Source organism: Poecilia mexicana, unplaced genomic scaffold (assembly GCF_051168715.1).
Source record: "Poecilia mexicana isolate PSO_F unplaced genomic scaffold, ASM5116871v1 scaffold_17, whole genome shotgun sequence".
NCBI classification, from domain to species: Eukaryota; Metazoa; Chordata; class Actinopteri; order Cyprinodontiformes; family Poeciliidae; genus Poecilia; species Poecilia mexicana.
The window spans coordinates 27,839,697-27,866,259 of record NW_028263386.1 but is presented as its reverse complement, the minus strand read 5'-3'; the positions used below and the strand labels follow the sequence as shown (position 1 = coordinate 27,866,259).

Sequence of the window (26,563 nt, the reverse complement as noted above, 5' to 3'; positions counted from 1 at the left end):
AAACAGACTGAATGCACTTCCAGCAGTTGATGTACATGTCTCTTGTTTGTGTATGTAAATCAACTTGATTGGTTGATTACACAAATCAACCAAACATGTAAGTGGGAATGTGTTGTTCCTCCATTTGTCTGACAATCTAAATTACTTTCTTAATTTTTTAGTTATATAGTTTCTTCTATGAATTTGAATCTTAGGATACTTTTATGACATGTACAAATATTTTTATTTTTTAAAAGATTATTTTCTACAAGAAATGAAAATGGCAGCACCAGGTCTCTCCTGTCAAGCATTTCTTAAAATGCTGGACCAATGAACCGTCCGCTTTGGCCGTGTGAGTACTTTGATGTACATATCCCAGAAGGGCTGTCTAACTCCATTCTTGAGTTTCAGTGGATGGAAACTGCAAACATTGCCGTTTTAAGAATGCAGCAAGGTATTGTAAAATATGTACAATATAACAATTATTTGTATAAGTTAGTAATGTTTACTACCTTTGGACCATAACACCCCATGAAGTGTTTTTTATTGCTTGTTTTTCAGATTGGAGGAACAGGCTATATTTTAGGACCTTTACATAGCCAAGGATGAGACATAGGAAAATTTGTGGACTACATACACAAATCAACCAAACATGTAAGACTACAGATTGTAAATGTACAACAACAGTAACCTTTTAGCCTGTGATGACAGCATGCCTGATTGAATTTTATGCATTCTTGGTTTCTGGAAGAGGTGTTTGTGGTGGGCAATGGCCAGTAGCCAAGGAGATCTCTCACAGATCCAGCAGCAAGCTGTGTGTGTGTGTGTAGACATGGAGTGCTACTTAGTGCCCTGAACATGTATAGGGGTGAGATATTTGCATACCCCTTGTTCTTGCAACAAAGGCTGGCCAACAGACAGGTCACTTTTTTTTTGTTGGATGGATGTAACATGCAAGTACTGGTCAAATCTTGAAAAAGTAATGAAAAGCTGTCCTGAGCTCCAACACCTGCTTCAAATGAAACCATTTCTCTCGGTTTCCCATGCCAAAGCCCATTCCTTTAAATGTAAGGTGAGGAACACTGACTAGACATGGAATAAACTTGCTGGAACATAACTGCCTGAACATTTTGACTCAGTTGATATTCTTTGTGTGTGCATGCTTTTATTTAGGCTAAGTGGAGTGGAGCATATTAAGATGGTGCTGGATTGACTCTAGGGGAAGAAGTTGAGCAGTGCAATGCATTTCTTTCAAGGATTGCTTGTCAAAAGCTGATGAGAAGACCAAAGATTGCTTTCCTTAAAGTATAAGTAACTATGATAAAGGAAAACTCTACTATTGTTGGCTTCTTTCTGTTTGCAGGCTGGACAGACATGCTGACTCTTTTGGCCATGTGCTAGAATTAGCAAAAACTGGACAACTTGGCCACCTCACTAACCCATTAATATCAGAAGGTAGTGAAAACATTTGATATTTGTTAATGCCTATAAATGCTGTGTTCTGAATTTTTTATGTATTTGAAATTGGCAATGCAGGCCACAAAAACAGCATCAGAATCTGGAGTTCTCAAAAATTGAGCTTTCGGTGACTGATCGGTCAACTTGATGACTGGGTCCATGTTAAGGAGTGGGCAGAAAGTGAGCTATTACAGATAAAAAATTAGAGGAAGTTCCAAAAGTACTTCTATGTTAACTGCATTCCTCTTATTTATCATCATCAGCAACATCTAGCACAACTGATCCGGACTACTTTGCAGGAAGAATTGAAGTTCTGGCTGCAAGCATCAAAAGGCAATCTCAGCGTCTTTATAAAGTCACAGACGGAAACAAAGCTCGCTGCAAGATCATGAAGGAGAAAAACATCTTAGCATTGGCTTTAGAAGACAACAAGACTGTTATGGATACAAAAGCACTGTCTTTGGAAGAGTTCCTATCCCAGTGACACAACATTGCCATGGTAGCAATCACACAGTGGTAAATAAGCATACACTAATATGTTTTGCATAAACATATCAAGAGTTAAAGTATCTAAATTTTGTATAAATTATTTTTACTTATGTCCAGAGCATCATCCTCAGAGAGCTGCAGCACTTTAAACAGATGAAGCTGCAGGCAAGAGAATATTATCTACAGGCTTTGTCAGGAGCAGAGAGTGTTACCTTTGACAATACGTCTGACGACAACTTCCGTAGTGACTCAGAGTCACTACTCTGATAATAGTCTGTAATCATTTGTGCATGTGCTGCTGACAAAGATCTACATTGGTGTGACAGTGTTCGCCTCCTTCCAAATTGACCAATATGTCACAAGTATGTACAGTGTGGGCCATAAGTTTCCATACATAGGAGAATGTAAAATGTATATTTCTTTTATAATTCAGATACCCAAGAAGATGCGTTTGACAAAAGAGTAAAGAATTGAAATGGCTGGATAGGGAAGCACTTGCATGGTTGTATGAAACTTTAACAGAAAACATGGAACGAGCATCACACACAACACTGTGGCAAAACTTATTTGGAAGTTTCAGAAAACTGGAAATGTTGCAGATCAACCATGAAGTGGTCCAAAATGTACAGCGATTACAGAGTCCCACAAAAATAAAAACGTCCAACATAAAATGTTTAATTATTCTATGTATGGAAACTCATGGCCCACCCTGTTGATATGTATTTTTGTTGTTGTTTTCCCACAATTCTGTGGCCATATAAGTTTGTTTGTGTTAGGTTCCGTGTTTCTGTGTGCTTATTTTTGAGTTTCTCTGTGTTCAGTCCTGTGTTCCTGTTAGTCTCTGTCCTGTCCTCCCCGTTGATTGCTCCCCAGGTGTGTCCCATTCCCCTGATTACCCCGTGTGTATTTAAACCCTCCTGTTGTCTGTGTTCCTCGTCGGGTCCTTGTCTAAGTTTGTCTATTGTCGTAGTCTGTTCGTCGTAGAAGCACTCGCCAGTAGAACTGTTTAAGTCCTGGCTTGTGTATGTTTCCGTGTGATTCGCCAGTAGAACTGTAAAGTCCTGGTTAGTGTTTGTCTCGTCTAGTCCATTAGTCAGTTGCTACCGGTGCTTAGCTGCGTGCTAGTTGTTCCTGCCGTGCTGCCTGCCTTGGACTGTGTGCTATTTTTCACCATTAAATACATCATCATCACCATAACCTGGGTCTCAGCGTTCTCTCCTCACCACCAACACCCCCACTTCCTGACAGTAGGACCCGACCAGACCGGTGAGGAACGCTTTCAGCATGGACCCAGCAACCACCACCACAGCTCCACCCGTATACCCATTCCTCAAATCCCCGGACATTTACAATATTGAGTACGAGGAGGATTTTCATCAGCTGTTCAAAATGTTTCATAATGATCCATTCATGCTGGACTTAGTCCAGGAACTACACCAGGAATTCCTCGCCAAGCAAGAATTCACCACACCGTTCGCCACCTCCGTCTGCCCGTCTCCAGCCGCCACCTCCGTCTGCCCGTCTCCAGCCGCCACCTCCGTCTGCCCGTCTCCAGCCGCCACCTCCGTCTGCCCGTCTCCAGCCACAACAGTCCCCATGGTGATGGGGTTCCAAGCAGCCAGGCTGGCGCCCGGGCGGCAGGCGGCACGATTAGTGGCGTGGGCCGCTCCAAAGTCCCCCGAGACTGCTGCCGGAGCGCAGCCGCCCGAGCTCCCCGAGTCTGCTGCTGGAGCGCAGCCGCCCGAGCTCCCCGAGTCTGCTGCCGGAGCGCAGCCGCCCGAGCTCCCCGAGTCTGCTGCCGGAGCGCAGCCGCCCGAGCTCCCCGAGTCTGCTGCCGGAGCGCAGCCGCCCGAGCTCCCCGAGTCTGCTGCCGGAGCGCAGCCGCCCGAGCTCCCCGAGTCTGCTGCCGGAGCGCAGCCGCCCGAGCTCCCCGAGCCTGCTGCCGGAGCGCAGCCTTCCCCCGAGCCAGAGCTCCCCGAGCCTGCTGCCGGAGCGCAGCCTTCCCCCGAGCCAGAGCTCCCCGAGCCTGCTGCCGGAGCGCAGCCTTCCCCCGAGCCAGAGCTCCCCGAGCCTGCTGCCGGAGCGCAGCCTTCCCCCGAGCCAGAGCTCCCCGAGCCTGCTCCGCCCGAGTTTCCTGAGTCTGCTCCGCCCGAGTTTCCTGAGTCTGCTCCGCCCGAGTTTCCTGAGTCTGCTCCGCCCGAGTTTCCTGAGTCTGCTCCGCCCGAGTTTCCTGAGTCTGCTCCGCCCGAGTTTCCTGAGTCTGCTCCGCCCGAGTTTTCTGAGTCTGCTCCGCCCGAGTTTTCTGAGTCTGCTCCGCCCGAGTTTTCTGAGTCTGCTCCGCCCGAGTTTTCTGAGTCTGCTCCGCCCGAGTTTTCTGAGTCTGCTCCGCCCGAGTTTCCTGAGTCTGCTCCGCCCGAGTTTCCTGAGTCTGCTCCGCCCGAGTTTCCTGAGTCTGCTCCCCCCGAGACTCCTGAGTCTGCTCCCCCCGAGACCCCAGCCGGCCTTCCTGCCGGCCCGGCGGATCCGCCTCTACGTCTCGGCTTTCTGCGCCTGAGACGCCGCCCGCCGGATCCGCCTCCACCTCTCGGCTTTCTGCGCCGGAGACGCCGCCCGCCGGATCCGCCTCTGCGCCGGCGGAAGAGACCGCCGGACCCGGCTCCACGTCTCGGCTTTCTGCGCCGGAGACGCCGCCCGCCGGATCCGCCTCTGCGCCGGCGGAAGAGACCGCCGGACCCGGCTCCACGTCTCTGGTCCCTGCGCCGGCGGAAGAGACCGCCGGACCCGGCTCCACGTCTCTGGTTCCTGCGCCGGCGGAAGAGGCCGCCGGACCCGCCTCCACGTCTCTGCTTCCTACGCCGGCGGAAGAGACCGCCGGACCCGCCTCCACGTCTCTGCTTCCTGCGCCGGCGACGCCCGCCGGACCCGCCTCCGGGACTCCGGTTCCTGCGCCGGCGACGCCCGCCGGACCCGCCTCCCCGCCCACCCTGGTGGGTTGTTTTCTTTGTTTTGGACTGTTTTTTCTGGACTCTAGCCCTCCTGCCGTCGTTGCCTTCTCCGCCCACCCTGTTGGGTAGTTTTTTGTTGGACTGTTTTCCTATGGACTCTTGCCCTCCTTCCGTCGCCCCTCCACCCACCCTGTTGGGTTGTTTTGTGTTTATTTGGATTTTTTTTGTGGGCGTCTGGTATCCGCCCTTGAGGGGGGGGTACTGTTAGGTTCCGTGTTTCTGTGTGCTTATTTTTGAGTTTCTCTGTGTTCAGTCCTGTGTTCCTGTTAGTCTCTGTCCTGTCCTCCCCGTTGATTGCTCCCCAGGTGTGTCCCATTCCCCTGATTACCCCGTGTGTATTTAAACCCTCCTGTTGTCTGTGTTCCTCGTCGGGTCCTTGTCTAAGTTTGTCTATTGTCGTAGTCTGTTCGTCGTAGAAGCACTCGCCAGTAGAACTGTTTAAGTCCTGGCTTGTGTATGTTTCCGTGTGATTCGCCAGTAGAACTGTAAAGTCCTGGTTAGTGTTTGTCTCGTCTAGTCCATTAGTCAGTTGCTACCGGTGCTTAGCTGCGTGCTAGTTGTTCCTGCCGTGCTGCCTGCCTTGGACTGTGTGCTATTTTTCACCATTAAATACATCATCATCACCATAACCTGGGTCTCAGCGTTCTCTCCTCACCACCAACACCCCCACTTCCTGACAGTTTGCTCATAAGTCACAAAGAGACATCTTACATTTGTTCTTATGCATTAATGTTTCCAAACTGGCAGTGCTTTATCTGGTTGATTTTTTTTCTTTTTTGAAATATCTTAGAAGCTTGGACCCTTTGTACTTTCTAAAAGTGCTTTTTAGAGCTGTGAATACTTGTGCATGCATGTCATTGAGTTTATGTTTCTTTTTCACTTATATTTCTGCACATCTAGTGTATTTTCCAGGAAATAGAGTAATTTTAGTGAAGTTAATAGTTTCTTTTACTTACTTCAAGTGGAGTATTTACACTTGTGCTTATGTTGAGCAGTTAAAAATGGCAACAACACTACATTAAGCAGTCCCAGTGATTCTGTAGTAACTAACATAACCAAGACGCCCTTTTGGATGTTCTACTTTTCTTTTTCTTTTTTTTTATTAACGTGCAGCTCTGTCTTATTTCTTAATCCAAAGACTAGTTCTCAGTACAACGCTCTAAGAACTGTTGTAAATGGCATCATGGAGGAGAGTTGTTGTGATAATGCTGAAGGGCGTGTCAGAAAGAGATAAGAGCTTCTTAGAGAGACAGAAAGCCAATTTCAAGGCATCAGATGTTGGCTATGATGTTGTCATTTTCATAACAACTGAAGGTAACATCAAAAGATTTTAATTTTTCAGAATGTCCTAGTCAAATTCCTGACCTAAATCCAATTGAGAATCAGTGGAAAGACTCAGGAACTGAAGTTTTTCATCCAGTTGCACTGAAATGAAGTTGGCTGTTTTTCACAACAAATGTAAAAAGCAAAAATAAAAAGTGTTTATTATGATCCACACACACTCTTACACACTCCACTTCCATCTCTACAGCAGGCAGCATCATCCACCAGGGGTACACAGCTAGGGCTGCCACCTAGTGATCAGTTAGGATAGGCTCAGCACTGACCTGAGCTCATGTTTTGAGGAGATGCATTGATGTCATCAGCTGAAGCCTGCATAGCGCTTGAGGTAAAGTGAATGTGTGATGTTGTTAGCCTCCAGTTATCCATGGAGATGAGCTGTGACTCGTCTGGATGCTGGTTCAGCTGGTCATGCGCAGAACAAGGCTGAGGCAGAGAGAGCAAGCCGAGGCACAAGCTTCCATTTCTTCTTCCTTTTTAAGACTTTGCTCAAACTGATCATGTTACAAAAAACACAGCTTATTATGACATAAGCCTGGTTATGTAACAAAGTTATTACTGCCTGTGTTACAAAGCCTTCTGCATGCAGCTGACAATAGACAGGATTCTAGATCGTGGATAAAATCCTTGTTTTTCCCCCAGACCTTTCATCAGCACTTGCACATGTTTAGTGCTACAAATAAATGTAATCACATCCCATTTTGTAGCTGTCTGTGTCCCTGGGATTATTCAGCTATCAGCAGCATGCAGAGCAGCAGCACTGCAGGCCTGTTAGAATGCAGCAGGCCTGCATGTCTGATGACTGCACAGAGAATGAACCGCTGCTGCTTTGTGCCCAGAAATCCAGAGTTACACAACTGCTATAAAACAACACATCGCTGGCTTCTTGAGTTAGCTGGTTATGGAAGCTGCAGGGTTAGCGATGGTGCTACGGAAAAGCAACCAGCAGCGTTTCTCAGCTCTGCCCATTTAAATGGATGTTTTCTGTGGTTTCTGTGATCGACAGAAAGATTCTGGTTTATTTAAAAAGTTGAAAGTTGTTTATGAGTATTTTCTTCTTCCTGCAATATCAGAGTGTGATGAGTTTTGCTACATTTCTAACTTCAAGGACTTTCTATAAGCTGGCTACTTCTCACACTGCAGTTCATTCCTCTTTTATTGTCTTTGGGATAAACTAGTTTCTGCCTGTTTTTCCCCAGTCTTTAATTTTTTCACTTGGACCAGTAAAAATGTTTTGTAGTAAATTTAGAAGTATAATTGGTCTAACCCTATGTATGTGATGTGTGTAACACTTCATTCATCACATGCTTTTTGTTACGGTCCCACCAGTAAGGCACAATGACAAAGCCATATAAAAATAATATTTTCAATTTATTTTTTCCAAAAAAAAGTATTAACAAAAGGTTTTCAACAATAAATCTAAAAAATATAGCAAAATGGGCCCAAAAGAAATCAACTAAGGCAAACATAACTCAGGATAACAAACCAAAAACTGATCTCTCACAATGAATACACAGGGGAATTTATACACACAGGCTAGTCTACACAAACGAGGAAGGGTGGGAGAAGAGCAAAGACAAATAATGCATAAACATAAATAACAGATTTAAACTAAAACATTTTGACTTTAACACAACTATGAAAACAAAATAGCCTAACACCAAAAAGGTTTTAGCAATTATGCTATTAGTAGAGAGAGGCAGATTCTTTATCAAGTCCCCTGCTTCCATTAGCCTGATGGATTGTTCCACTTCCTGGTTTGCCTTTCAACCAATCATCTTCTGCCAGCCAGTCCTTCAAACTCAGCAAAACAAAAATAGTTAATGATCTTAAATAAACATAAGGTGTTTACTAAATGTGTGCACCCAAATGAGTAAGCAACCTAATGCAATAACCACCACCAAAAAAAAAGTAAAATTCTAAATATATTATATGAAAACATTTAAATAAATACTAACACTTGGGAAAAGATGGAGGAACCTCCACACTTTTCATTTGCAATGAGTGTATTAGGTCTGGTCATGTGACACTTGAGGTTAGTTGAACTAAAACAAACAAATTATGAGACTTTTGAAGACTACATTGAATTAATCAATTTTGGTTTTATAGACAGAGAGGAGCGGAAAAAGCAAATGATGTGGATTAGCATAGCTGCTAACAACTATAATAATAGTTATTAGCAAGTGAGGGAGTCATCCACTACATGTTACTGATACATGCTAAAAGCCCAGATACTGCACTGTTAGCATGTTAGCATGTCATGATAGCCATGAGGCTGTCAAACAGCAACAGTCTTCAGTCAGAGGCTTCTTCTGACACATTGATCCTTCCTGCCCATGACATCTTCATCAACATTTAACATTTAAAGTACTTGGATGATGAGTTATGACAATATTTAATTTATTCCTTTACGAATAAATTACATTTTTTTAATTGTTTTTTTTAACTGAACTGAACTGTTAAACTACGGTACAGTGCAGAATGTGTGATGCTGTGGGCCTGTCTCTGTTTCAATTCCTGGATCCTCGTTAGAGTCAGTTTCATCATAGGAAAGAAGGAAGAAATGTATCAATTTCAGAGAACATTTTTAGCTACTTGTTGCTATAATTCAGAATGATTTAATAAAAGATTTCTTTAAGTAAAGATTTTAGTGACGTACTTCTCAAAATGAGAAACTTCCTTTAACACTGTTCCCATGACAGCAGGGGAACAAAAAGCCTGCTGTGACATAAATTATAGACAGAAAAACCATCCAAAAAAAAAAAAAAAACCAGATAAAAATTCCGGAAAAGATTAACAAAGACTCCCACGCCAAAAGCTCTAAATAAGAAGCTCTAAATAAATCAAATACATATTTCTATTATCTGGGGGTTGAAAGCAAACGAGGCAGCTGTGGGTTCCAGATGAGTTCTCCAGATGATCTAACCACCAAGCCGTAGGAGCTGTCACTTTAAGATCCCCCAGAGTGGCAGAACTATGAAGTTCCCACATATTTATCCTGATTTACATCAACTAATCTGCATCATGTAAAACTCTCAAGAATCCACTTCAGATTTAGATTAAGGTCAGGACTTTTAGCTCAGTGGGTTGAAGTTTTTCAGCACAATGCAGCTGATTCATCACCCACTTATTTTTAATGAACAGAAGGGAAGACTCAGCAGGTGGAGGACACTTGGACTGAGGACGGATCCTGCTCCAGGATGGATGTAGATGTTGGCAGACAGCTACGGCGCTGCAGCTGCAAGTAGAGAATGTGAGAGGAAAGCCGGCCTTCCAGAACCCCCGACTAAGATGAGAGAACAGAAGAGTTCTGGAAGAACATTTTGTTACAGAACGCTTTCATTACAGCGGGGGTCTTGACCTAAAACTATTCCTCAGAGCAGCTGTTGGCTGTGAAATGCTGATGTCTCAGCAAAAAGGATGCTTTTATGTCTGACTGCTGAGAGAGAGAGATAATGTGCCGTCAACGTGTTTGGAAAGTCCTCAGCAGTCGGATAGCACCGCGTTACGTACCTACTGCGCCCAATTCTGATGAAATGGAAAACAGCTTGGCGATGTTCAACTGCACATGCCTACCCAGAGTTCTGCAGCTGGAACTCCTTCACAGCAATAAGTAGAATCAGTCCTGGAATTTCACAAATCAGAATGAAATGGATCAACTGTAGCTCAGCAAGGCCTGAAAGCTACAGTAAGACAGAAGCTAAAAATAATTCAAAGACAGTGAATAGTTGATTCCTACAGTTTCTATGTCTTGTGAACAGGATGTACGTGCTGCTGGTCAAATGCACAGACTGAGGTCTAAGTCCATCATTCTACAGTGAAAGATATTTGATATGAATGGAAAACACATGTGAAAGTTTGCAACCTTCCCAGGAGTCGACGTCCCAACTTGTTCACCCAGAAGTCTGCACTGCTCTGAGAACTGACCCTGAAACCCCAGAGCTCTGTCAGGCTCTACAGGCCTCACTGGGCATGTTAATATGAACGCTCAGGAGAGAGGAATAGCAATAATAATAATAAAAAAAATCTCAACAAGCATGGTTTGTTTTAAAGGTCTGAAAATGGCAGCATAGTTCTCAGAACACAGATGAAACACAAAGTAGAGAAGGTCAACCTTAATTAGTGACGTGCATAGAGAAAACTAATGCCAGTCTTATAACACAAACAGCTCCTCCCAGCTGTAGAGCATGGCAGTGTAGGTGTCATGATTTGGGCTTGTTTTGCAGGTTTTATCTATTACTAAGATTTCTACTATTCTACTACTAAACCCTGTTAAGAATTTTCATTCTTAAAGTTGAACTAACTCCTCTATGACAGCATAGCCTCACTCCCAGACAAATATCGAAAAATTAAACCAAAGTGGGCGGAGCCAAGAGGCACAGAGGGGCACGGCGGAGCGAAAACACTGCGGAGAACATAAGATTTTGTTGCTATATGTAGTGAGTCTTCCTTAACCCTCTAGCAACTTTTTTCAAACAAGTGATTGTCAACAGATCTAGCAACTTTTTTCTGTGTTGCTGCTCTTAGCTCCTCCCACCTCCTGAGCTCTGCAGTCCGAGCAGTCGGTCCACAAACCAAAGGAATCAAACATGTGCAAAGCTGAAGAATCGCTATTAATCAATGCTCGCCACCAGGCGGCGTATTTTATACCCGAACTCGGACCGTGACACAGCTATTGACCAAACTCTACCGCTTGGTCAAAATTTTGCTGAATTAAATAAATGTATACAAAAATATCAATATTTAAACAGAAATGTAAAGACAGCACCCTGAAAGAACTACATTAAAAATGTGTGTGTAGAAAAGTTGATTTGAGTTGTAGTTATTATTTAAGATCTGAATCAGTTTGGTTTGTGTAGCTGTCATACGTAAGACAATCACCTATAAACAAGTATATTTATGACAGCCAAAGGTAACGCTGTTTCTGCTCTTCGTGTATTACCAAATGTCACACTGTATTCTTGATCCCAGCCCATCTGCTGGGATCATTAACACCCCTGTGACCTCTAATGCCCTCTCTGAGCCTCTGTAATCTCAAATCCGGATGCCTAATTGAATTTAGGCCTTGGACAGCAGTACTGGAACAGGACTGCCATGGAGGCAGCAGACTGTTTTGGACCTCTGACTGAGAGAACAAACAGCTCTATAATTAATCTGGCATTAACAGTCATGTTAGCTTAAATCTTCTGATTGTGTTTTGTTTAATTCAATTTGTTCTATCTCTATAGAAATGATCTTTTTTTTCTGTCTGAGTTGATTTCAGAGCACACACTCTCCACGTGGTGGAGTGTGTCTACATCATGGAGGAGGACTTATATAATTTTTTGCGATGTCCCAGAGGAAGATATCATGCAAATTCAAAGAGACAAAAGTCATTTCTCCGTCTGAGGCGTCTTGCCTGCCTTAGTTCCACAAAATAAGTCGAGATCTCGAGAAAGTAGGTCGAGATTTCTTTTTTTTTTTTTTTTTTTCCTCTCCATGTACCCTTAGGGGCTCCGTAGAAGACAATCTAGCTAGATAGAAATCTCCTATTTTACAAAATATTCTTCTTTAGACACTGTTTTGAATTCTAATCTAATTAATTGTATAGTGATGTTGCCTTTTGTTACATACGGAGCCCTCCAGGGGACACGGGGAATTTTTTTTCTTTTGCGTTCTCTCGCAATACTTTTGCGTCCCTTCGCAAAACTTTTGCGTTCCCTCGCAAAAGATTTTGCGTTCCCTCGCAATAATCTACTGATCAGTTCATGCGGCATAACTGATACTGGAAGCCTCTGGTGGCCGCCGTACTTTCTGCTTTAATACAAGCTTTTAAGGTTTTTCCATGGACTATTGAGTTATTATCGCGGGGTAATAAGTCATCTGATTGTGTCTCTGTTGTGTTCGTAGTCTGAATGGTTTAAAGGGCTGCTTTCTGTGCCGTTCCATCTTAGTCTTAACAGACATAAACATGCAAATAAATCGATTTTCAATCAGTTTTTTGCACCAAAGCGTTAATAGTAATAAACACATTTTCACTTAGGCTCTATAAGAGCAATATGAATGAAATAAGTAATTATTGATATGACAGGAGCAGCGGCTTTGACACCTGGTGGTGGGCGTGTCGATGTGGGAGTGACGTCATCAAGTATGAATGGGAAGGTTACTGGCTGCTGCTGGCTCTGTGTGTTTGAGGAAGCGGGTGAGCTGGGTGGTCAGTCCTCGCAAAGTTTGGAGCATGATAATCAAAATTAAATAAATCGATAATTGTGACAGAACAAAGAAGAGGTTTGGAGTTGATTGATACACGGACAAATGAGATTCCCCGAGTTAACCCAGTGCGGCCCTCTACAGTTTACTGTGTTTTATAATAATAAAACGTGTTTATTATTATTAACTCTTTGGTGCAAAAAACTGATTGAAAATCGATTTATTTACTGCATGTTTATGTCTGTTAAGGCTCAGATGGAACGGCACAGAAAGCAGCCCTTTAAACCATTCAGACACGAACACAATGGAGACGCAATCAGATGACTTACCCCGCGATAATAACTCGTCCATGGAAAAACCTTATAAGCTTGTATTAAAGCAGAAAGTACGGCACCGTAAAAAAGGCTTACAGTATCAATTATGTCGCATGAACTGATCAGTAGATTATTGCGAGGGAACGCAAAACCTTTTGCGAGGGAACGCAAAAGTATTCCGTATTTGGCTGTTAAATGTAGCGTCCCATGTTGAGCCGATACAGGATGTGATTTGTTCCGTATTCTTCAAATGTGGATGTGTAATAATAAGAAAGTGGTCCCCGAGTACTTTATATAGTAGGCTGCCCCAGTCATTCCTTCATTCACAGTGTTGGTGTTGCGATATTGTGCCCAACTGCTTTCTTGGTAACACAGACCAACCGACAGTCTTCCCTCGCCAACCCCTCCCCCCAACGACCGCTTTAAATATATAGGGACTGATCCTCCCCCCCACCTCATGAGACTATGACAATGCGCATTAGTGGGCGTCTCTTATTTTGATTTCTGAAAGGTGACAACCCTACCCGTCCATCACAGGAAAACACACCGACACACAATACACAAAGTCACTCGCTCCTATAGGAAATCTTGAGAGACCAGTTAAGCTAGTAGTCAGCTGACTGTGCAGCCAATTCACCATGACCCTGTCTGTCTCAGTCAGACTCAGTCAGTCGGTGTGTGTTTTAGTGTGTGACTTCTAATTCCTCCCTCGGCTACCTTCCAAGAATCTAGCCCCGGGTTTCATCACCCAGTCACATTTTCAGACTGTGCACCTGTTGTTGTGAGAGGAGAAACAAGTCCCACTCTTGGCAGGGGATGGGTGCTGGAAAAATAAATCCATGGCTTGTATTTCTGACCTTCACACAATGCAGTCTCCCTCCTTTGCACTTTAGCTTACATTAAAGCAAACAAAGACCACTGTGCCTGATTTTTATCTGTTCCAGAGATTAACTGACTCCAGGATGTGCTGCACATCAGGTTTTTTTCCCATTCACTTTTACCAGCTGTTGTTGCTCTAAAATGTGAAAATGTGATGGATTCTCTTGCAATAGGACCAATGCCATCTTGTGTAGTTGATGACAGAACATAACGGCAGAGACAGAGTTTACTAGAGTTCAGTAACCAGATGTGTTGAGCAGAAGGACGGGGTGAAGGAATGATTTACTGACCATGAGAAAAAGGATGTAATCAGGGCAGAAAAAGACGGACAGGAAATGACTCCTAGTTACCTCTGGGCTGATTGTCTATTTTTGAATGTCCTCTGGGCCCCTTTTGTAAAATCAGAGGGCCACCATCCAAATCTTTGGGCTCAGAGTTCATAAATCAGAGGATCTGCAGCCTCCCTGCTGCGCGTACTGCTGCGTGTTCTGCTGCAGGCCCTGGCAGTGACAAGAGTCCAGCTCTGCTCGCTTCACATGTATTATATCACAAATCAATCTTACATCAACAGAAAATCTTATAAACACCTCTGACTTTTAGTCATCATTTTGTCAAATGGTGAAATTTAAAATGCAGTCTAAATTAGATCTTGCAGTTATTAATTGATTTTGCTTCCTCAATGTTACAGTAGAGAGAAATGATAAGTGTTTATTTGAAAATATTTGACATTTCAGATATTCTGAAATCAAAAATACTAAATACACCAACTCTTCCTCTTCCTGTTGGACAGTGAAGCTACAGATGAAAGAACATATTAATATGCAAGATGAAAAAAGAACTGACTTTTGCTTCACTTTGTTTTTTCTTTTCATTTAAGTCAGAAGTTTATTTGCACTTAAGTTCCCACACACACATTAGTTTATGTTTAAACAACTGGAGAAAATTAAAAATGAAGCTGACTTTGTAAAGTGACCCATATAATCATGACACATCATGTGTGTGTTTTTTTTTAGGAAGTTTAATTTGGAGCTTGTTAGAGTCAAAAAATCTTCTGTCTGCAGAACTTTTTCACATTAAGTTAAACAATTATTTGATATTGACAGACTATAAGCTTTCGTATTGATAATTTTTCGTATTTCTCATTTCTTCAAAGCAGCAGTATATTGCTGCTTCATTAGTGAATAATCACATTCAAAATGATACTTTACTACATTTTTTTGTTCTACAACAACTCCTATTTTATTTAGGAATAAGACACCCTAGAATAAGATTTTCATTCATTTCAAAGTAACGTCATATATGAATAAATCCCTGACCTGAAGTAGAAAACCTTTGGAAGATGTTGGCTTCAGCAGTGTCATTATCCACACCTAAAGAATCTCTCTACTAACAGGGTACTAACAAGACAGAGTGATCTGAAGTCTTATCAAACTAAAACTGACACATTTGGTTATAATGACACTTGTTACAATTAAAATAAACTCTAGGAATATTGTAAGCCTTGGAACATCACTCAACTCTAGAACATAGGCTGGCAGCCTCATGCTGTGGGGTGTTTGTTGCAGAAGGGAATGGAGCACTTCACAAAATACACGAAGTCATGATGAAAGAGCATTATGTAAGAAAAATACTGTAACATAATAACAAGAATGTCCAAGCTCTAACTTCAACAGATTCATCACAGTGACATATTTCAAAATTTTTTCATTCTTGTAGCTTTCTATGATCATGGCTTACAGACAATAAAAACCCAAAACTCAGAGTCTCAGAAAATTATTAGGATACAACACCAATTTTAAAAAAGCATTTTTAAAGTACACGTGTTATATAGTGGGCATATAATGGCATATACACAATCATAGGGAAAACTGCTGAGTGGACAGATGCACAGAAGACAGTCAGAAGATACAAGAGGTGATTGCTGAAGAAGCTGGCTTTTCACAAAGTGATGTATGAGGAACATTTCCATAGAAAGTTCAGTGGAAGGTCAAAGTGTGGTGGGAGAAGGTGCAGCAGCAACAGAGAGAACTGCAGTGTTGAGAAAACAATCCATTCAGGAATTTGTTGGAGTTTCATCAGGAATAAGCTGAAGTTGAAATCAGAACATCAAGAGTCTCTACACTGCGACAGACTGGTGACCAGTCCAGGGTGTACTCTGCCTCTTGCCCGTAACATTAGCTGGAGATAGGCACCAACACCCCTCCGGATCCCGCCAAGGGACAAGGGTGTATAGAAAATGGATGGATGGAAGAGTCTCTACACAGACCCAATCCCAGCCATGAGGTACAAATAGTACGACAAGGAGATAAAGAAATGTGGCCCAAAGTCCTCTTTTCAGAGAAAAAGTGAAGTATGGATTTGTTCTGGAAATTAAAGTCCCAGAGTTTGGAAGAAGAGTGAAGAAGACCAGGATCCATGATGCTGGATGTTCAGTCTGAAGTTTCAGTGTTTGTTAGGGTTCTGGTCCTCTGGGTTTTCTGAAGTCTTGCATGTTTTAGAAATTTCCCTGCTTTAATGCACCTCATTCAGCTGATTGCAGTTCAGCAAAAACCTGCTAATTGAAATCACCTGAGCTAAAGCAAGGAAACACCTAAAACATGCAGGGCAGTGTGCCTTGAGGACCAGGGTTGTGAAACATTGCTCTAGAACACTCTGATGACTCCTCTAGCTGACAGGCTGCATGGAGATGCTGGTTTCATCTTCTAGCTGAACTTGATACAGGCACACTCTGCCAAAGGTACCAAAAGCTGCTTCAATCACTGTGGTGTTACCGTGCATGGTTGACCTAACCTTTAAACCCACAGATAAGATATTATTAGGGAGAAGATGAGATACACCAGACCCAATGATACAGATGACCTGGAGGCAGCTGTCAAAACCACCTGGACTTTGCTCAGGACTGAGAGGCAGATGGAAACATCAACCTTCCTAAAGATCATAAACTCTGGCATTGAAGAGGATCTGTTCATCAAAGCTTCTGCTCCAAGTTAGAAAGTGGGACATTCACCAACATCACTACTTCTCTGGACATGTTTCAGATCGACTGTCTATGCTGTCATCCCTTCAGACTCCAAGGATTTTACTCGCTGCTCCTCCATTTTTTCTCTCTTCTTTTCTTCCACAGTGCTACAGACAGACAGGCAGACAGACTGCTGGTGTTTTCTCCACACTGAGTCCGTCCTTGCAGACAGACATAGAATGGCCTTGGCTGGATCTGTCTCTGCTCTGCAGACCTGTGTATTATAGAGTGGGAACCCAGTGCTGAGCTGGTAAACACACACCGCCGACTGCTCTGAATGGATGTGTGTGAGCTGTTTGTGGCTCAGACAGATGATGTCCAGGTTTGAAGGAGACCTTGGTGACACTGATCTGTTTTCATGTGCACCAGCTGTTAAGTCCTCTGAATAACATTTTTTTTAACCCCACTCCTGTTTTTATACTTTTTAAATAAACCACCTAGTTTGTCCAAACAAGAAAATGAATCCAGATGATGAAGAAGCTTCAGATGAGCTGTGAGCTTGTACACTCCTTAATCTTAAAGCTAAACACCCTTTATTCAGGTTCATTGTGGTTTTCTGACTTTATGAAACAATGAAAGGAATGTTGGGTGTCCATCTCCTATGCTCCTAATTCACATTTCTGAGTGCAGCCAGCTTGTGCCAGCATGCTTGTACCTGAAAGCTGAAAAGTCTCCAGGAGTCAACTTGCAGTTTGGTGTCACCCTAGTAAAAAAAAAAAGTATACTTTAGTATATTTCAAACATACTTATATGTGTGAAAGTACATTTTAAATACACTAAGTATTAAGTGTACTACCTATAAATATATATGAAATATACTAAAATTATGCTTGTACCAATTTTGAAATTATAACTTTAAACACACTTAAACAAAATTTTAACAAAATACACTTTTAAGAAATATATTAAATACAAGTATACTTTAAGTGAACAAAATATGTATTTGCTCAAGTGTAAATATACACTTGCTCAGGTCTGTATTTAAAATATATTTAAAATATCTGTCAAACTTACGTTGGTTTCATAAATAATAATGTTTACATTTTTGTTCATTATCTCTAATAATATTAATTTCTATTTTAAATTAAACTGTTGTATTGTTTATGCCAATTGCAGGCTAATGTTTGTGACCAAGCTTTGCAATCAACATCCAGTCAGAGAATGGTAGATTTATTTGTTGGAATTGAATTACATTACTAACACATGCACCAGGTAATTAAACTTAAAAAATTTACTCTAATATAATGTCACTCAAAGAATTTATATATATTGTTATGGTAAATATTGATAAAATACAAAATGTAACATGTTTTTTTGGTTCATTGCCAGATAGTCTAACATAGTCAATATTGATGAAAATGTATTTATGTTCTGTACTGCACATGCTGCTCTACTGGGATATCCGAATTCTACAGCTTTGGAGGTGCGCGTAGCTATCCGTTGCAAATGAACAACGAACACTAAATTGGAAAAAAAAAAAAAAATAGAAATGAGATGCTCACATTAAAATGTTCTCTTATTTTAATTCTCTGTTTTTGAATTTTAAAAGTTCTTTTATTTTTGTTCTTTAAAATAATAACTTTGATTTTTAGTCACACTTAAATTTTCACGTTCATTGTGTTCACTTCTGACTTGTAAACTGATAATTTATGTAAAGTTCATAAAGTTGTGAGTAAATTGGACAATTATAAAATGTCGGTAATAAAACAAAATATTTGAATTATCTTGAACATCTTGTGTAATTAATCTTTCCATGCAATTGTAGCCTAAAACAATGTAAGTAGTGTAGTTATACATGTAATGTACACAATAGGAAAGTAGGAATAAAGAAGACTTATGAGCCATTAATTGTACTTAATTAGCAATAGCAGTAAATCAAAAATAAAATTAAGTGTAATTTAAATACATTACTAATATATTAGTAGTATGTTTAAAGTATATTAAAATTATATTTTTAATATACTTCTATGACAGAATTAGTACACTCAAAATATACTAATCAAGCTCTTGAATACTACATAAAAAAGTATACTTAAAGTATACTAAGTACTACTTGAAGATGTTCCAAAAAAGTTCGTCGAAGTATACTAAAAATTGTAAATTAATACTATTTAAATACTATTAAAATATAATAAGCACAAAAAAGTTGTTCCAAAATAGTACAGTTTAAGTACATTAATCAAAATATGCTAAAGTTTGTTAAAATTTAATATACTAAAGCATACTTTTTTTTTTCTACTAGGGGCAGTTTTCCTCTCTGATTGCTCCGGCTGGTACAGCCACAGGAATCCTGGAAAGCTGCAAAGGCCTTAAATGGCTGCCTGTAAAACTGTGCAGCAGCGACTGAATGGCTTATATATAGAGGAAGGCGTTGTGCAAACACAAATGTGTTGTTTGTACTAGATGTAGTAGAGGAATAGAAAATCAACACACAGCAGCACCTCCACCTAGATTTTTTTCCAGGTGGGGGTGAAGGGTGTCACACTAAAATTGCAATTTCAACTAACTACACTGCAAAACAAAATATGCTCATTTATAATAAATTAATGAAATAGACATTTTGAGCATTGCATTCTTAGAATGAACAGTAGGTCAAAACTTTAATAACAAAACTGTTAAATATGTAATGTCCTATCTTTAAGAAGACAGCAGACGCTGTGTATTGCCTTCTGAAAATTCTAACGAAATCTTTAACCTGAAATTATTTAAATTAGAAATCAAAACCAGAAAGATGTAAAAGAAAATGGTAAAATTACCATGTGAATGCTGAAATAATATTTTAATATCCAAATACTATTCTCTTTGAGTCTCTAAATGTTAATATGAAATGACCTCTTAACTCGTTTTACACCCAAACTTTGGGAAGCCCTAATGTAAATGGTCTAAACCAGGGGTCCCCAAACTTTTTCCTGCGAGGGCCACATAGCTGTTTCTTTCTCTGGTCGGGGGCCGGTCTCAGGTTTTGTAGAAAGAAACCTTAGAAAATTCTTGTCGAGGGGGGGGGGGGGGAAGAGGAGGAGGAGGGGGCTGTTCTGTCTTTGAAACTGTCGAGGGGGAGGGGGGGTGCGCGAAGACACATTCGCGCTTTTAGATAGATTTTTACCCAGAATGCAAATGGAAAAAACCGTGAGTGAAACGGTGACTGGGACTGACTAGTATATATTCCATTGAGGGAAAGTTAGTTTCAACATCTGCTCAAAAGCCCCCTGGTGGTTGAATAAAAATCCACATATAAACCGGAAAATACAATATATGAAAAAAAACACTGAATGCTCTCTGGTATGAGTAGGCGGGCCGGATCCGGCATTGTTCAGGGGGCCGGACCAAATTACGTGGCGGGCCGGATCCGGCCCGCGGGCCGTAGTTTGGGGACCCCTGGTCTAAACTGAAAGAAAGCAGGTTAGGCTCCTTTTAGAAAGACGATGCAGACTCCAGTCATCTGCAGAAATGCTCAGATGACCCAGCAGTCGTCAGGTGGATCAGAGAGAGTCAAGAATCTGAGTGGAGCTGGTGGACCAGTTTGTGTCGTGGTGTGTAAACAAACTCAACTTAAATGTGAAAAAACAAAAGAGATGATTGCAGATTTTGAGAGTTGGGTTAAACACTGCTTTCATCATGGCAGATAAAGTGGAGGTGGTAGAGGAATATTAATTCTTCAGTGGTCAAGATGCTGCAGATCTTCTGAGTGTGTTTTTGAATGTCATCTCTTCAGTCAGAAGCCTCTGACTGCTACAGGAGATCCTGAAGGGGTCAGCATCTACAACTATGAAGAAACTTGAACAAGTTAGATTAATTGTTCCACTTGGATTAAGAAAGTGTTTTTCAACAGACAAATGGTTAAAATGTGAATTCCTGATCAATAGTTTGCTTCCATTCTTAAATTCACCTTAGCACCGTAAAGCAGCTTGGTAACATGGGAAACTAAAGTGGTTAAAAATTAGACCTCAGTATTTAATACCCAATTCTAATACAATTGTGACCACAATTTATTAAATACTTTAAAGCTGCGGTAATTAACTTTCATATAAAATATTTGTTGAAGCTGTCACCACATCATGACAGTATGGTATGAGACTCATATGTGAGAAAATTCATCCGTCGTTTCCCAGTGCTAACTAGAAACTACCAATCAGAGCCCGGAGGCAGGTCTTTAGCTCTGTCAGATCCTGTTGATTGCTCAGGCTGGTTAGCATAGCCACTGATGATGGTGGATAAAAGGTTTTCCTGTAATGGTGAGTTGCTTCGCCACCATTAGCACATAGAGCAGAAAATAATGAGGATGATTTACAGCACGAAGACCCTCCTCCTCCTGGGTTTGATCAGTTGTTTTTGGTGAGAATAGCAGAGGTGGGGATAAAATTTATATTTTTACTAACTTACCTCATAATATGGTAACAGTTTTAATAAATGTACAAACTTTATGAAAAGTTACAAACTGCACCTTTAATAAAAGTTAGTCACCAAATTGAGGAACCATCATGTTTGACTTAAATATAATTTTATGTTGGATTCACCTGAATAAAAAACAAAACAAAAAAACCCCAAGGTTTTAACACAAGACATTTCTCCAATTGGTTTTTACTTTAAAATTTAAACCTGAACTTAAAAGGGCACTGCTTTTATAACATTAGAATGAAACTATCTGCAGTGAAATAGTTGTGCTGCACCCTCCGGGAAAGACACTGCAAACAGCGTCTTTCCAGCAGGGGGCAGCACAACTCTACAATATTGCAGAGCAGAAGCTCAGGAAACTTAACCTGCAGACGCAGATCTGAATGACTGGCTACTTTCCACTTGTGACAAGTTGCTGAGGGAATTAAAAATAAAGATGTGCTGCCAACTGGGAGGCGGATGGTAAAGCCATTAAAACCAAGTATTTTCCTGGAGGAAATTTGAACTAAAATGTTTGCGTTTTCAAACAATCAGTCCATTCATCATCTTTGTAAAGTTACTACAGTTGCAATTTCTAGAACACCCATGTAAAAATCCTCCTGTACTCTGTCATATTTAATGTGGGAATGTTCTCCATCATATGTGCTTAAGTTATTTACAATATCACTAGGACAAAACGTAATCATCACTTATCTTTGGCATAATGATCAAACTTAAAATTTATTAGATGGATTTATTACAGAAGAAAGTTAAAAAACGAGTCAAACGTGTGAATACCTAAGTTTATTTCAAAACATTTGAAGGTATTTTGTAATTGTGAACATGAGCTGTAGTCCCAGTGAGTAGAGCTGGAGCCACCGGATGTTCCATAGCTTCATCTTCCACTGAAAATAACTCCGTCAAACCATCTGAAAACACACGAAATAAAAGCAATGCAAGCCATCTGATGCTTTTATTCATCAAACCATCTGAATTGAAACAGCTAAACCCAAACTTAGATGATTCTAAAATGTTGCCAGGTGTTTTAGGATGAACAGAAAAAGCTGGATTCATATGAGCAGTTTAAATATCCAGATGTGGTTCCAGCTATTTGGTCTCACCTATCGCAGCCTCCTGGCTTCTCTCTCAGACTCCAGAAGTGTCAGCACATCTCCTTCTCTGACGGGGCCCTTCACGTTCCTGATGATGGAGCGGTTGCTGTCGTCCATGAACTCGACTCGGACCTGGAGGAAAAAACAACCTGCATGAGAGGCTGGAACTTCTCATCTTTTTGTTTCAACATTTTTGGTCGCTGAGTGAAGCTAAAGCTCAATGGCAACAAGAACCCACTGGACTTCTGACTAAACTAAGTCAGCATGACTTCACTAATGTTTCATCTATAACCATGAGCCAGACTATATTTATGTTTGGAAAAGTGACGCAAAGCAAAAGGTACGTTATGAAGGACAAGAAGAGCACCAGCAGAGGGCAGGAAGCTAACGCTGTTAGCCTGTCTCCCAGCAGGAAGTGGCTCTAAGCCACCAGAATCACCTCTGGAACTTTGGACCATTTCTGAGAAATCATTAAACATTTTACCAAAAAACAACAAAAAAAGAAAAAACACCATCTTAAAACCTGGAAATCTATAAAAAAAAAGCAAGCCACAAAAATCTCCATCTCTATTTTAAAAGCCTAATTTCACCTTCTGTTTGAAACAGAAGAGTTTGCCGAGTGATTTATTTGAAGCGACCAGGTGTCTTCAGATCTAAAGGCATCAACAATTTTAAAAAGTTTTAATAGCATTGTGATGCCCCAGACTGTACGCTTTCCTTGGATCCAGTCGTGACAGATGACAATCATGTGAACTTTGAACTTCATCTGAGTAAATATTTCTGACGCATATAGAATGAAAACAGGATATTCTATGATTTCAACTGAGGATGTTTACTGTGATGGCTGAAGATATTTTACAATTGGAAAATAAAATCCCAAAAGCCAACAAAAGTTCTCAAAATTATCAGTTGGGAGTGAAATGACCAGAAGCTGATGGAAAACTATGAGATGGAAAAAGTCATGGTCAATTGGATAAATTATATTGTCACACACATTCTTTGTAATTAAATTATTTTAAAAAAACAAAAGGCCGGAGCCTCACATGGTGATGTTAGCATTGTTTTAGCCGCAGATGCATCTTTGCTATGAATGATCACATGTTCACTAAGGAATGGTTCTTACTGCATGTACTGCAGAAATTAAATCTTAATTTGCATTTTTTATCAATTACTAATATTGTAAAAAAGTGGTTAAATGAAAAATATTTTTCCCGACTATTTGTCAGAATAATCAATAAAATACTCGATTACTAAAATAATCATTAGCTGCAGCTCTACTGATTATAGTTCTTTTTAATTTTGGACCAAACAACTTGGTAAATATTGGGGCTGCTTGACACTAAATACTGTAGCTTAACAATGGTGAATATGATTACCAAGTTGGTTTCCAATTCCAGCTTCCAATAGCTAAAGGGTGATTCCACTTAATTTGTCACTACCTTCCACATCTTTAATCAATTCTAGTTTAAAAACTACTACACCTAGACACTTGAAACTTGGTCTGGATTATTCTCTTCTTCAAGCTGAATATATAAAACCTGGTTTGTGATTTGCGAAACCTTTTCCTGATTTGTGAAAACACAATAAAGTTCGATAATCACAATTTTTTGGCATCTGGATCAAACTAGAACTGCTTTAATTAAAAATATACAACTCCTAGACTTTTCAAACTTGGACAAGATTATTCTGCTCTAATAGCAGAATATTTAAAACCATGTTTGTGATTTGTGAAACATTTTCCTAATTTGTGAAAACTCAATAAAGTTTGATAATCACCATTTTGGGCATCTCTTTCATTACTAGAACTGCTCTAATTAAAAAAATACAACTCCTAGACACTTGAAACTTGGTCTGGATTATTCTCATCTTCAAGCTGGATATTTAAAACCATGTTTGGTATTTGTAAAACTTTTTTCTGATTTGTGAAACTTCCAAAAAGTGCAATATCACCACTTTTTTTTTAATCTCAGTCACACGAGAACTGCTGTAATTCCAAATCTACAACACCTAGACTCTTCAAACTTGGACTAAATTATTCTGCTCCAATAGTATAATATTTAGAATCATGTTTGTGATTTATGAAACGTCACTTCACAGACCCCTACAAAAGATCTTTCCTTCCAACAGCCATCACCATCTACAATAACTCTTTGAAAAATTAATGGGATTTTTAATTAATTTATTTTCCATTGGGATTAATAAAATAGTTTTGAATTAGAATTGAATTTGAAAACAAAACTGCATGGAACATGTATGAATAGTAATCTGATCTTTAATGAAGTTTCACAAATCACATAAAGGTTTCAGAAATTCCAAACATGGATTAAAATATTCTGCTATTAGAGCACAATAATATAGTCCAGGTTTGAAGAGTCTAGGTGTTGTAGTTTTGGAGCTGGGGTAACCAATATCCAAAAAATGTCTGAAATCAGCTTTTATTGAAGTTTCACAAATCAGAAAAAGGTTTCACAAATCACAAACATGGTTTTAAATATTCTGCTATTAATTGGAAATAATCTGGTCCAAGTTTGAAGTGTCTAGCTGTGGTAGTTTTTTAACTAGAGCAGATGATCCAGATGAAAAAAAAAGGTGATTATCAAACTTTACTGAGTTTTCACAAATCAGAAAAATGTTTCACAAATCCCAAACATGGTTTTAAATATCCAGCTTGAAGAGGAGAATAATCTAGTCCAGGTTTGAAGAGTCTAGGTGTTGTAGTTTTTTAATTAGAGCAGTTCTAGTGTGATCCAGATGAAAAAAAAACGGTGATTATCAAACTGAGTTTTCACAAATCAGGAAAAGGTTTCACAAATCACAAACAAGGATTTATATACTCAGCTTGAAGAAGAGAATAATCCAGTCCATGTTTCAAATGTCTAGGTGTAGTAGTTTTTGAACTAGAGTTGATTAAAGATGCGGAAAGTAGTGAAAAATTAAGTGGAATCGCCCTATAGCTATTGGAAGCTGGAATTGGAAACCAACTTCAGCTTCGTGGCATGACTCGGTATAAATACACTACTGCAGTCTTCTTTACAGTCGGGATAAATTCAAGAAGCTAACCGGTGGAGAACAATGCTAACATACCTGTGTACACTGGCCCTGAGAACCGGTTCTTCCGAGGACCTTTGTGACCTAGAAAATAAAACATAGGGGAACATGAATAAAACTGTTTCATTTATGACCTGAAACACAAACATACTGTGGAAGCATCAGCCCGCAGACAAGAAACTTTAGCACGGACAGGCCTCCATGATGGAAGCGCGACATCAGGACAGTTGCTTTCCATTTAACTAAAATAAAACTTTACTTAGCCTTAAAATACTGTTACCAACTGAGTCAGCATGTATTCATGAAAACTTAAGTCCAAACAAACGACATTTTTACAACAGTCTGATGGGTTTTTCTTACTCTAGCAAGCTTGATCGGCTGCACGCGGCTGGCGTCCATGTTGTCAGGTTTTACCAGAAAGGAAGTCACGTGGTACGAGGAGCGCATATATCCACACTGGGACTTCGAAGTTAGACGTAAACCTTCTTGATTATTGTTTTTAGATTAAATAATAGCGTTATATATAACATTAAAATAATTTTGAATGCATGCAAATGTCTATCGAACAGACAAATTCTAAACCTTAACATGTATATTTTAAAATTAGTATTTGACTTTTCAACTTCCGTTTCCGGTACCGGAAAGACTTTGTGTTACCGTAAAAAAAAGTAAAATAAGCCTTAAACAAAACAAGGGTTTTCTCTGCTAATATTTTTACGTTTTTTTCCCTCGTTTTATTCATTAAAATTAACATATTAATTATCGGAAATATCGTTCAAAAGAGAAAATAGTTTTTATTCAAACGTTTTAAGGAATACAATCCGTGTATGGTTCGTTCTTTGGTTTTTAGAATTAATTTGCAATGTGTATAAAATTAGGTGGACATTTTGGCGTCTTAATAACATTAATATGGAGTTTCTGTTCTTTGTTTTAAAAATAGACCAAAAGTTATGTGATTTCTACAAAGTAAAATGGGTGACTAAGTTATTGACCAATCTTGTCCGTAATCTCCAAATGTTTTTAACAGTTGCACAAAGAAAATAACAGGTGGTCGGTTGTTTCAGTATAATTTTCACAAAATGTGCAGGTATTGTTACCTTTATCAAACCATTTTCACAAGTATTTTTTGTATTTTTTTTGCTGGATAGACCTAAAAGTCATTAATAATTTCACAATACAATACAAATTTATTTATAAAGGGCTTTAAAACAACAGCATTGTCTAAAGTGCTGTACGCTAAAACAAATAAGAGACATAAAAATAAAACAACCATTAAGAGATTAAAGACAACACCTCAGGGTGAGTCAAGAGCCAAAGGAAGCAAAAACGATTTAAGAAGAGATTTAAAATGAAGAAGCG

At 40.1% G+C, this 26,563-nt stretch overlaps 1 protein-coding gene and 1 pseudogene across 1 annotated transcript; one reads left to right on the top strand and one right to left on the bottom strand.

Moving 5' to 3' along the window:
* Window positions 1-423: 423 nt before the first annotated feature.
* LOC106905333 (uncharacterized) lies at window positions 424-2,597 on the top strand (annotated as a pseudogene).
* A 19,236-nt stretch (window positions 2,598-21,833) lies between these two features.
* rps28 (ribosomal protein S28) lies at window positions 21,834-25,708 on the bottom strand. Its single transcript, XM_014978338.2, has 4 exons — window positions 25,565-25,708; window positions 25,241-25,288; window positions 22,166-22,288; window positions 21,834-21,973 (listed from the first exon to the last, which is right to left on the bottom strand). Exons 1-3 carry the CDS (start codon window positions 25,649-25,651, stop codon window positions 22,166-22,168), a joined length of 258 nt encoding a protein of 85 aa, XP_014833824.2. The 5' UTR covers window positions 25,652-25,708; the 3' UTR covers window positions 21,834-21,973.
* Window positions 25,709-26,563: the final 855 nt, after the last annotated feature.